At 39.7% G+C, this 11,952-nt stretch overlaps 1 protein-coding gene across 1 annotated transcript; it reads left to right on the forward strand.

Annotated features, from left to right (window-relative positions):
• Positions 1-480: 480 nt before the first annotated feature.
• MS4A2 (membrane spanning 4-domains A2) lies at positions 481-10,530 on the forward strand. Its single transcript, XM_019753993.3, has 7 exons — positions 481-1,278; positions 2,348-2,471; positions 2,937-3,071; positions 4,664-4,720; positions 5,246-5,401; positions 5,764-5,859; positions 6,730-10,530. Exons 1-7 carry the CDS (start codon positions 1,217-1,219, stop codon positions 6,826-6,828), a joined length of 729 nt encoding a protein of 242 aa, XP_019609552.3. The 5' UTR covers positions 481-1,216; the 3' UTR covers positions 6,829-10,530.
• Positions 10,531-11,952: the final 1,422 nt, after the last annotated feature.

Genomic DNA, 11,952 nt, shown 5'->3' on the forward strand with positions numbered 1-11,952 from the left:
CCCATCATCGCCATCAAAGTCAAAGGGTTAGAAAATGTAGGAGAAGGAGGAGGAGTGGGAGGGGGTCCATAGTACCTACAGGGAAGGCTCTAAACAGCTTTGATTAACTGCCTCCAGCCAGGTATCTGGTTTTACAACAACAGGTGACAAGAGGTGGTTTGGAGCAAGGTAAGTGTCTGAGTCAATGGACCTCCACCCAGCTTAGGAGGTCGCGCACTCCCGTGGAAGAGCATGCACCACCTTTTTCTGCCCAATCAATGTGTAATTCTCTCACTCCAGACAGCAAACTATAAGCTCTTGGGAATAAGACCCCCCCCCCTTTCCCCTCCCTCTCTCCCACCTTGGCTAGGCCAATTCTCTTTCCTGAGAATGTATCACTAATAAACGCTGCTTGCATATTAATCAGCTCTGACCTTGGACTCTTCTGTGCGTAGGCAAGAAGAACCGAGACTCCCAGAACAAAAGCAGCAGACAATCTAAAGTCTTCGCAGACAATGGAGTGTCTAGTGTGAAAACTTCTCAGCTTTCACAGTCTATCAGGAAAGGTTCACAGCAGTTAGAACTCGGCCTATCCAATTTCTGAGACCATGTGCTGCAAAGAGCCATACAAATAAAGAGTGTCCAAAAGAGAAGAGAGAGAAAGACAGTAATATTGAAGTCAGAGCGAACGCAGAGATGCAGACGATAAGACACACTCCTACTTGCAAACAGTGCTTCAGCCTTAGCTTACATGTGAAGCCCAGTATGCCTGCAACTGGGAAGACAGGCTTTTCAAAGGTACATACAGTTGGAGAACTTCTGGCACAGAAATGGCTGAATTGCAACACAAGTAGAGAAGGCTCCAGAAGAGAAGGACATCTCTTTCTGTTTTGCAGTTTTTTCCTTACCTTCTCAATCTCCATTAAATGGTTTCATTTTTAGGTTCTGTCAATTCTGCTGGTCTCCAGCAGAATTAGTCTCCTGGAGTCTCAAATTCCCTCATTTCACACTAGTCCCTATTCAGTAGGGACTCAATTTTGGTCTTCATTGTAACAACCCCAGCTGATCTTAATCAGCCGGTAAACTTATCTGTCTGACAAATGTCTTAAGTATGGAGATAGTCATCAATGTCCTGAGCCGGGCCTCTTAACTGCCCACCCAGAGCACCCCTGGGAGGAAACCCACTAAGGCTGGTCAACAATATTCTTCATCACTGGATAGCTCGCTTAATGAAAAAATGGACACAGAAAGTAGAGGCAGAGCAGGTCTTGCTCTCCCATCCCCTCAAGAACCATCCAAGTAAGTACCAGCTATTTTTTTTTCCTATTCGCAGTCACTTAGTGGGCCATAGATGGTCACAGTGCTGGGGAGACGTCAATTCATGGACCCAGGCATGGACTCATCTGGTTTCATTAAAATACCCACTATAAGGGAGCTATTTGCTCTACTTCCCCAGTAGGTCTCTGGTTTATGGGGAGGAAGGGTTTTATTCAGCTTGTGAACTGGAAATAACTTAATTTTTCTAATGAAAGAGGCTCAGATTCTGAGTATGAGGTAGGGAGTTCATACTATCCACAGAGATCTTTTGCCTTTCTGTCTGATGTGTGTTAAAGGACAGAAGTTATTAAAAATGACCTTGGGATTCTTCCAATTTAGTCTTTGTGAACCTTAAGCTGCGGGATCTGGCTCCACTGTTTAGAGGAGAAATGTTCTTGGAGTAAAGTCCGTGATAGAGGTGGATAATTTAGTTTTCATTTGAATACCCAAAATGACCACATGTTAAGATTTTCCTTTTAAAAGTTTTAGGAGAGGCTTAAGACAGAGTTTTGGGAATCAATATCAGATTGAATATCATTGCAAAATGTTAAGTATATTCCAAATGTTTAGAAAGGACAGCATTTCCAGTTAACCACCTCTGAAGATGAAAATAGGAATAGAGATTCAAGTAACCTGTCAAAGCCATTCCTTTGTGCATACGAAATTGGGTGTGTCATTAAAATACATTTTAGATACATTTTTATGTTAAAAGGACTGAGAGATGCATAGGTAAATGTGTTTGATTGTTTTTATTTTCACTCATGCGCTTAAATCAATGGGAAGGAACTTGGATTAATTCATATATCAATCCTGAATTAAGAATAAGACTTGACACAGTTTTTGTCCCATTTTGTCTCCTCTAATCACTGATTAGATAGTGATCTTAGCCAGTTACTTGGACCCTCTGAGTCTCAATTTTTCATTCATTGCAATGAAAATTTTAATTATAGGATTGTTTTGAAAAAATAAACTCCCCTTTCTGTGAGTTCAGGACATTGCACAGGAAGTTAGAGAATTTTCTCACGACTGAATTTCTGTTTAAACTTCACAGTGTATCTGAAATTGAACTTGCAGAAGCACCTTTCCATGATAGCGCCCTGTTGGAGAAGCCTGCCCCACCCCCACCGCCCCAAACATGGCGGACATTTTTGAAGAGAGAGCTGGAATTCCTGGGGGTAAGTGGGCCTCCTCCAACCTCAATTAAAGCAAGGACTGGCTCTAGGAAAGAATACTTGGTTGCATTACCACTGGGTAAAGAGAAGCATTTTCTCATGAAGACTAGGATAAGAGTGACAAGATATGCCAACCCTTGTCAGTTGCTGGTGGGTTAATGTAGTATCTTGTTGTGAAGGATTTATAATTTTTATCTTCACTTGGATGGAAAGGACAATTATTGATGTCCACCATGATTATCTAAGTAAACACACGTGAGAAATGTATTGGTTACTCCTACATTAAGTCAGTCTGTATCAATTCTTAGAGTGGCCAGAGAATACTGGAAAATAATGCAATTTAATCCTGTCTCAGGACTGCCTAAGACACCAAGGCAGTTTCTCATGTTTGGCCTCAATTATAAGGAAATTGATGCAATTTTAGGAAAATATCTTTTCATTTCACAAAAGTTATGCATTTTTCTACAGGTAACACAAATTCTAATTGGGTTGATATGTCTTTGTTTTGGAACATTTGTCTTCTCCATGCTCAAGATTTCAGAATTTGAGAGAGATTTATTTTCATCATTTAAAGCAGGCTTCCCATTCTGGGGAGCACTACTTGTGAGTATATATCTATAATTGTCTGTGAAATAATACTGTACATATTAGCTTTTCTCTAATTTAGATTAGATCTAACCAACTGTTTATGTTCAGTATTCAGAATGTATATATATATATATATAATTATATTTATATTATATGTATTTGTACATACTTATTTGTATAAAAATATATTTGCAGTTTATAAAATACTTTGAGTTAAACACATTAACACATTTTTATCAGATGAGAAACCTGACATTATAAAAGCTAAATGAATTGCTCAAGGGACATTTAGCCAATATAACTAGAACCTAAACTTTCAGAATCCAATTCCAGAAAAAAAATGTCCCTAACACTGTTCATCAATAACATTATTTGAGTGAAGGGAGGAAAAAGAGATTACTGAGGTGAGGAGAAGAAGGTCAAAGGCATTTAATGAACTTCTACTATGCCCTAGAAACCTTTTCCAGAGGCTTTCTCATTGTATCTCTTTTAATTATTGTACTGTTTAGAGACTAGATGACTGAATGAGATTACAAAGATATATAGCTTTATTGAGGTATAATTGACATACACTAAATTGCACATATTTAAGGTATGCAATTTGATAAATTTTGACATGTGAAAACATTACCACATCAATATAATAAACATATCAATCACCTCCAAAAGTTTCCTTATGCACCTTGGTAGTTCTTCCTTCCCTCTATTCCGTCTTCCCATCCTCAAGCAATCACTGTTCTGCTTTCTGTCACTATAGATTAGTTCACCTTTTCTAGAGTTTTATGTAAATGGAGTTACACAACCTGTTCTCTCTACTGTCCGGCTTCCTTCACTCAGCATACTTATTTTCAATTAATCCATGTTATTTTTTTGTATCTACACGTCATTCACAGGATGTATTTTAACTCTAACAAATATCACATTGGTTTGGCACTCTGCTAAATACTTAGGACCAGAGCACTTGTTCAGAATTCTCCTTGAATCTTGTCAATTTTTAATTTGAAAATTTTCTATCTTTTCATTCCCCACTTAGCTTATTAGTGTCTCTCAACGCATCATACAATCTGAATCTTTGAAATTGTTTTGAATTTATGCTATTGATTTCTGTTTTCACCACGTACATTTTCATAATTACTACATGTCTATACTGATACATGTCAGACTCTGGAGATATACATGCCACAAACACATGCTTCTTGCTCAAAGGAACTGACGGTCTAACACACAGGGTGCACATACAAATAATTACAGTGAGAGTAGTGTTAGAACAGAATCATGCCCCAGCTATTGTTGGACCTTGCTACCCAGGGCCTGTCAGGGTCAGCATCACCTGGGGAGCCTGGGAGAAATGAGGAATCTCAAGCCCCATCCAGGACCTAGTGAGTAAGAATCTGCATTTTAGCAAGACCCTCACATAGTTCATATGTACATTTAATTTTGAGAAACATGCTGTAGGCAGTAAGAATAAGAAAACAGTGAGCTCAAGGGGGACATGAAAGGATGGCTTTACAGAGTACCCACAACTTTACCTTATATTTGGAAGAGGAGGTGAAAGGGACATAGAGAAAAGCAGAGACTCACTGTGCTTCCCTCCCCCTTTTGGACAGTTTACGATTTCCGGAGTTTTGTCAATTATGACTGAAAAGAAAGATGCAACATATCTGGTGAGTTGCAAGTCTTTGTTCATCCTTGAGAAGGTAAGAAAGGTCAAATTTAGGAGTCTTGAAGGAGCCATGTCATTGTCTCTTATATTATAAAATAAGGTGATATGTGATTTTTTTCCCAGTCTATTTTGTGTTAAATATAACCATTAACATATAATCATTGAAATATCAATTGTGTCTTTTAAAAACAAGAAAGTGTAATTACCTTGACACTTGTTTAAAAAATATTCTCACACCAGCCTTGTCCTTGTAAGTATAGACATATGATCAAATAAATGATTTGTTTCCAATTAAGGAGACTATGGAGGAGAGAGGTTGTGTGTCCATATGGGTCTTCATGAATGCAGTCCTAGCAAGAAGCTTGTAAATCCTTATTAAACGAGTACATTTTCAAGATTTCCCCTTTTTAATCTCTATTTTGAGTAAGTGCAGAGTGTGCTGGGTACATCCAGGCCTGACACGCCAGGGGGTTAATTGAGTGCAAGGGCAGTCACAGGACGGGGTCTAAGTGTTTTTTATCATCAGATGCGAGGAAGCCTGGGAGCCAGCTTGGTCAGCAGCATCGCGGCGGGAACAGGAATCGTTATTCTGGTCATCAACCTAAAGAGCTGCTTGGCGTATACCCACTTTTGCCAGAAAGATTATGAGGATGAATTCTGCGTAGCGGCTTGTTTTTCCATTGTATGTATTTCTTGTGGGAAAGCTAAGATTCTGGGTCCTAATCTAAGTAAGAAGCCCTCATCTCCTTTTCCATGAACACAGTCCTTTTTTGCAACCTCTGTCACATGATGTGGTCTTCTGTGGGTTCATGCACGGAGTTGCTGGCTGCCTCTCCCCACACCCCAGCCGAATTCTGCAAGGTTGGAGTCATCTGCCTTGAGTAACCATCTCCTGGTTTTCCCGTGCATGTGTCACTTTATAGAGACTGAGCCCGGGGGTGGGGGTGGGTGATGAAAACAGGAGCTGCTGTAAGGGGACGCACCTTGGGGTCACTTACCTTGGGACTCTACTTGTCTTTTTGGTTGTTCTCGGTTGTTCAACAGGAAATTGTGGCGATGATTCTGTTTCTCACTATTCTGGGGTTTGGCGTCGCTGTGTTACTCACGCTCTACAGAGTTGGAGAATTATTCAAAGGAAAGGTAGGCAGAGGCCTGATACTAAATCCTGAATGACAGGCTAGAGAGGTTGAGCTTAATTGCTGAAACACATGGCCTAGATTTTCTGGAACATTTTATCCAGAAAATGATTTCACCAAGTTTCAGTTTTTTGGTTTTCAATTCGCATGTTTTAAACCACATTCCACTCATAAGTAGCACACATATCATAGGATGTCCCTGGGACAGAGGGTTAGGAAAACAGGACCTTCATCATTTCATGAAATGCAGATACTTTGAAATGTGTCGAGCATGACAGATGAATGTGCAGGTAGCATGTAATGGAACCACTCAGATATCTGGCCTTATTTTCTCTCCCAGAACAGCTCCCTTATATTTGTTCCTGTTCTCTCTTTTCTTGGCTTTCACCTTCCCACTTGCTCTGAAGCCTCAATTTTCTTTCCTCCCTAATTCACAAGTAGCACCTGCATTTCTACTTGCTTTACCCATCCATTACACCTTTGACATCCGAAAAAGAATTGCCAGTAGCTGATGCACATATGCTTACTCACATCTTCCAGATGAAACTCATTCTCCCTCTGTTCACTTGCCTGAAGCATTCAAGTCTGGCTGCCTGTTTGGATCAGTTTCCTCCAAAGACCAATGAGACAGCAGATATACCAAAGTTCAGAAACATCTACCAACTTGTTATTGACTGGCATGATTTCTTTTGGTCCCACTTGGCCAGCCAATCTGGCTGGGTTTGTTGGAGGTGGAGGGAAAAATTAGAGCATGATGGGAGACAGTGTGAGATTCGGAGAGACGAAAGGAAATGATGACCTGTGTCTCTTGAACAAGTCTTCTAATGGTAGAAAATTCTGGGTGATTGATATTCAATACTTTTTCCCTTACCAGATTCCAGAAGATGTTCTTTATGAAGAATTAAACATATATTCACCGATTTACAGTGAGTTGGAAGAAAGAGGGGAGACAGCTTCTCCCACTGATTCATAAGCATCGTGTGTTCAGAACATTCTCATTCATAGCAAATGGTCCAGTAAGCCAAGATATTTGTTGAAGGATCTGCTGGTAAAATCTCAGTTCTCTCTATGATCTGCCCATTGTACACTGTGATGCATTCATTCTCCAGACGGCAGCACTCTGTTCCTGTTGTTTCTGTAGAACCTAAATGCTCCCCCCACCCCCATTTGTACATACGATAGACTCCCGTTTCCCTTGTTTTCTATTGCTATTTCACACCCATCTCTTCTGGGCAGTCAACATGTAGTAAGCATTTACTGTGTGCCTATAACTGTGCAAATAGGAAAAACAAGAGGGAGGCTGGTTGAGAGTTGAGTTAAACTTTAGCAGTTTGGTTTTCAACCGTTTTTAGAGTTCACAAGAACTACAGATGTGCATGATATATGTCCCCCTATTAGACTGTAAGCATCGTGAGGGCAAAATCCACTTAGCAAACATATCCTGAGAAACATTTAAGAGTTTGAAGTTTCCCACACTCGTCTCTTTCACATTATGTATCCCAGTATTTCACACAGGGTGGGTGTTCAGAGTGTATTTGTGGAGTGGATGGGTATAGGTTTAGGGAGGAGATCCCACCAGGTCAGGCCAGCAGTAGAATGGAAAAGGAGAAAGAAATGATTCTGAAGTGAATTTGGAAGCGATAAGGAGACCAAATTTGTAGCCGTAGAGTTAGGAGGATAGTCAGATGGAGATGTGAATAGACATTCTGCAAGCATGTATTAAATATTTTGTGGATCCATATCTGATTAGTAATGATGTTTCCTGCTTATGTTTGATTTTATTATATGGAGAAAACAACATGGTGTGTTAGAAGGGTCATTGGTCTTATAAACGCAGGGAGTCTGTGTTGGAATCCCAGGCCTATTGCTTATTATTTGAGTGAGTTGTGGCTAATCACTTAACCATTTATTTAACCTGGGTTACCTCATCTGTAAAATTAAAATATTAGGAATAACTTACCTGCCAGCACTAAAGGTGTGTTGTGCAAACACACACACACATACACACACACACACACACATACACACACTGCTCTAAAAGAGAAAAATGTTATTATATAAATGATTTAATTCATATATATATGTAGATATATATGTATATGCAATCTCCAAATCTTATTAATTTCCAATGATATAAAATCTAGGTTCATTTTATACTTAACCTCTAAAGCCCCACTCTCTAATCCACTTGAACTTTCTCTTTGTTATGCTTTGTGCTTGACTACTTCACATCAGCACCCTGGCTTGAAATGTTCAGTCCCCTCTTCTGTGCTTGCTTGTTTCTTCTTTCTTTAATGCCTATTTTAAATCTCACCTCATTCTTTGAGATTTTCTAGTCAAGATTGCTCCTCTCTTGAGACGATGAATTTTTCAAACACACACACACACACACACTCTTACACTATATATAACTTTCTAAATGCAAAATTTTACGTTCCCTCAGTGATCACACATTTTTTTGTGAATCTCATATGCAGAATCTCATAAAAATCTGTATATTGCCTAAATCATCAGCACATTCACTGACACAATATTGTTCAATAATGTTTGCAGACGGATGAATGGGCAATGGGGAGTTTAAGCTACTCGGTATCTGGTAAAAAGGAAACCATAAGTGGAAAGTTTATTTAAGGTGAAATTTGAAATGAAAAAAAGAATAAATTAATGAAGACCTGAGCTAAAATGAAATCAGTGGGAATGGATAGAAATAGTCATATCTAACACACAGAGAGAAAGACTAATTGGTCTTCTTGTTAATAAGCTGAATTAAAGGATAAACTTAGACAAGCAGTTGGTTGATTAACACATTAAATATTTGAGTCTAAGACCCGTGGAGAGCACCTGGAAATGTTGAAAGAAACGATGGGGAGTCAGAAATATGAATTGATAAGGGAAGAGACCAGAAAGACCTAAATCAGCTTTATATTATCAATTTTAGGAGACCAAAGAGAAATGCAACCGGAGAGGGTCTGATGGCATCCTCTGTAGAGTTCTGGTACAGCTGAAATGTGGTGACAGATTTAGTGTCATTATAAGAGAGCTCATTATTAAGTGAAGTATTAATTAACAGTCCAAGAGAATTATATTGAGATAAAAACGAAGCCAAGTTAACCCTCGCATGTCTATAATCAGAGGGAAAATAGAAGGAAAAAAATCCAGGGTAAAAGATACAAGACTTATTCAGAAAAGTACATTGTGAAAGAGTAGACAGCAGGTACCCTGAAGTAGAGAGCAATTAGACAAAGAGGAAAGATAACCCTCAGAGACAGGCTCTGCAGGCTTGAGCAAGAGAAAAGTCTATCGTGATAAATCAACTCCAGGTAAGGCATGGAGACAGGCCATAGCAAATAGCAATGGTGAATGACTGGAAAAGGTGCAGAGAAATTAAAAATGGTTATGGTGATGAGTAAATGAATAAAACATCTACAGAGGCATTTAGAGAGAGAGAGAATGGGGGTATATGTGATGTGAGAAATGAGAGTAGACTGTGAATAGAAAGCAGTGAAGAAAAATAAGCAAAATAATTTTGCTGCTGTTGAGGTTTTTATTATTAAGAGAAGGAAAAAGGAGTTCAAATCTTTAGGCTTTCAGTCCTGTGGAGGGACAGGAAAATCAGTTTTGGATATTATTCACAATTCATTAATAAAATAATTAATTGCATTTTATGTATTTAGGATGCCAAAATTAAAAAGTGATTAAGTAGATGGTAATTTCCCCAGATTATAACCATGATCACGTAACTATACAGCAAATGATTAAGTGACTTGGTGTGCCTATCTAATCTCAGGATCTCAGGCAGTCTATTTTCATTTTTCTGAAATAAAATTTTGTTTCTCAAAATTTGACAGCAGAATGAAAATATGCCCTTTCACTGTGTAACTTGCTAAGCTGTATCTCCATTGTTGAGCATCCATAGGTTTTAATCACATCACTTGCATGGCAGATGTACTCACCTCCAAACACTAAAGCCTGGTCTACCAGGACCTCTAGAAATGGACCCAGTCTATCATTACAATTGTATAATAGTGTACAACATTCTTTCATTCATTCAATTCATTTTTTCCCCAAAGAGCCCACTTTAATCAGGCCCCAGTTTAATTCTCTGATTACCTGCCTTGGAGGAAAAACAAGCTTGACATCTAGTCCAAATGAGAAAGATTCCTACTGGCCGTAGCAGCAAAGTAGCAGTTTGGATAAGTGAAATTCACAGTTGAATTAAAAACCCTCTTAATTCAGCTGTTCTCAAAAAGTTGGGTGGGTACACTGCAATTAAAGCAAAATTTTCAAAGTAAGTTTCTCTCCATTTATATTGTAACCACATTGTTGACTGTATATTTTCTATGTACACAACACAATTTTTGTATCAAGACCATTCTGATAGTTGTTCTGCCCCTGCCTGTCTTTTATCACATGCCTATTTCAGGCATACACTGAGCACACAACTGGCATGCTCTTCACACATTCCTTGTTCCAAATTATCTTTCTAAGACTTTCAACTTAAAGCTCATCTTCTCCAAGAAGACTGCCTAATGCACACCTTTCATCCAGCCTTCATTCTTGCTTTATAGCCACTTTACCTCATGATGTAGTATATTATCATTTATTGTTAGCCTACTTGTGATCTCCTTGATGTATCCTCAATCACTGTATTTGTGCAATAAATTGGAATCATTAAGGTTGGTTTCTTGTGTGTGTGTGTGTGTGTGTGTGTGTGCGTGCGTGTGTGTGTGTGTGAGAGAGAGAGAAAGAGAGAGAGAGAGAGAGAGAGAGAGAGAGAGAGAGACTGATCAAGAATAATAGAATGAAAGCATTAATTCAATGATACAAAGGACCAAGAACCATTTCTGGAGTCCTCCATTTTATTAATGCTTTATCAAATGGCACATCTATAAATAACCCCACAGAGAGAAAAACAGGTGTAAGGACAATCGTCAGCCATCTCTTGTCGATAAATGATGGGATGAAGCTAAAATGACACTGGACTATGAGTCACATTTTACAAGTTGGTCCTGACTGTAATTTATTCGCTATGTGAACTTGGCACAGTCTTTTCCCTTTGTGATCTCAGGTTTTCCATCTGAAAATGAGCAGTTCAGAACAAAAGATTCCCACCTGATCTTTCTGTTTACACATCTTCCAAGTGATTGTTTATTTGCTCCTGATATAGAAACACGGAGTGTTAAGAGTGACAACAGCAACATGGTAGCATAAGACATTCCTCCTTTTTGTCTCCCATTTTAAACAATTAATTCTTCATCCATCCATGAACCAAAGTACCTCTATGTGGGCTGTGGGATTCAGAACCATACATCAAGGGACCCAGGAGGTGTCTTGCCTACCTGTGCAGTGGATAATAGGTAGACAGACCTCCACAGAGACTGTGGAATAAGCAGGAGCTTGTTAACTGGCCACAGCCCAATCCACCCCAGTAAGGGAAAACCAAGAGAGTGCTGACATGGGCAGACACCCACAGATAAAAGAGACCTTGTAGAAATGCAGCCCTCTCAAAGAGATTCTAGCACTCAGTTTGAGAAAAACAAAACAAAACACAAGCTTAGGACACATTGGAGAGGGTACAAGGAACTTTGTCAGTGACATCCCATCTTTGAGGTGACACAACAGGGGGCTGAAATAGCCAGTGGCCACCTGTCCTTTGGGAAAGGGAGAGGAGAGTGACTCTGGGCCACCACAGCTGTGAGGGACACTACTGTAGAAGCCTGTTTTCTCCTGTAGCACCCTGAGTATGAAGGCAAGAGCTGAGGGTGGGAAGAGATCTCTCCATGACTTGGGGGTGGGAAGATTTTAAGAAAGAGATAGATAAAAATATTAAAGGCCTAAAGGAACATGGTTCCTGCTGATGGGTTTTAGGACTCTGGCAGGAAGCCCACCCACGAGCTGCTGGGAGAACTTCACCTGACATCTCCCACGTGGCATGTGGGCACCCCAACGCAGGTGCCAAACTCACACCTTCCCCACTCTGCGGCTGGGTCCTTCGGCATGCTCCTGAGTGTAACAGGGAGGGACCAGCCTCAGTAAACAGCGGAGAAACCACAAACTTGAGCCACCTTCTGAGAAAACAAAAGAGGTTTCCAGCAGC

The sequence above is a fragment of the Rhinolophus sinicus genome, chromosome 14 (genome assembly GCF_057876585.1).
Source record: "Rhinolophus sinicus isolate RSI-liver-muscle chromosome 14, RSI-T2T, whole genome shotgun sequence".
In the NCBI taxonomy this organism is placed as follows: Eukaryota; Metazoa; Chordata; class Mammalia; order Chiroptera; family Rhinolophidae; genus Rhinolophus; species Rhinolophus sinicus.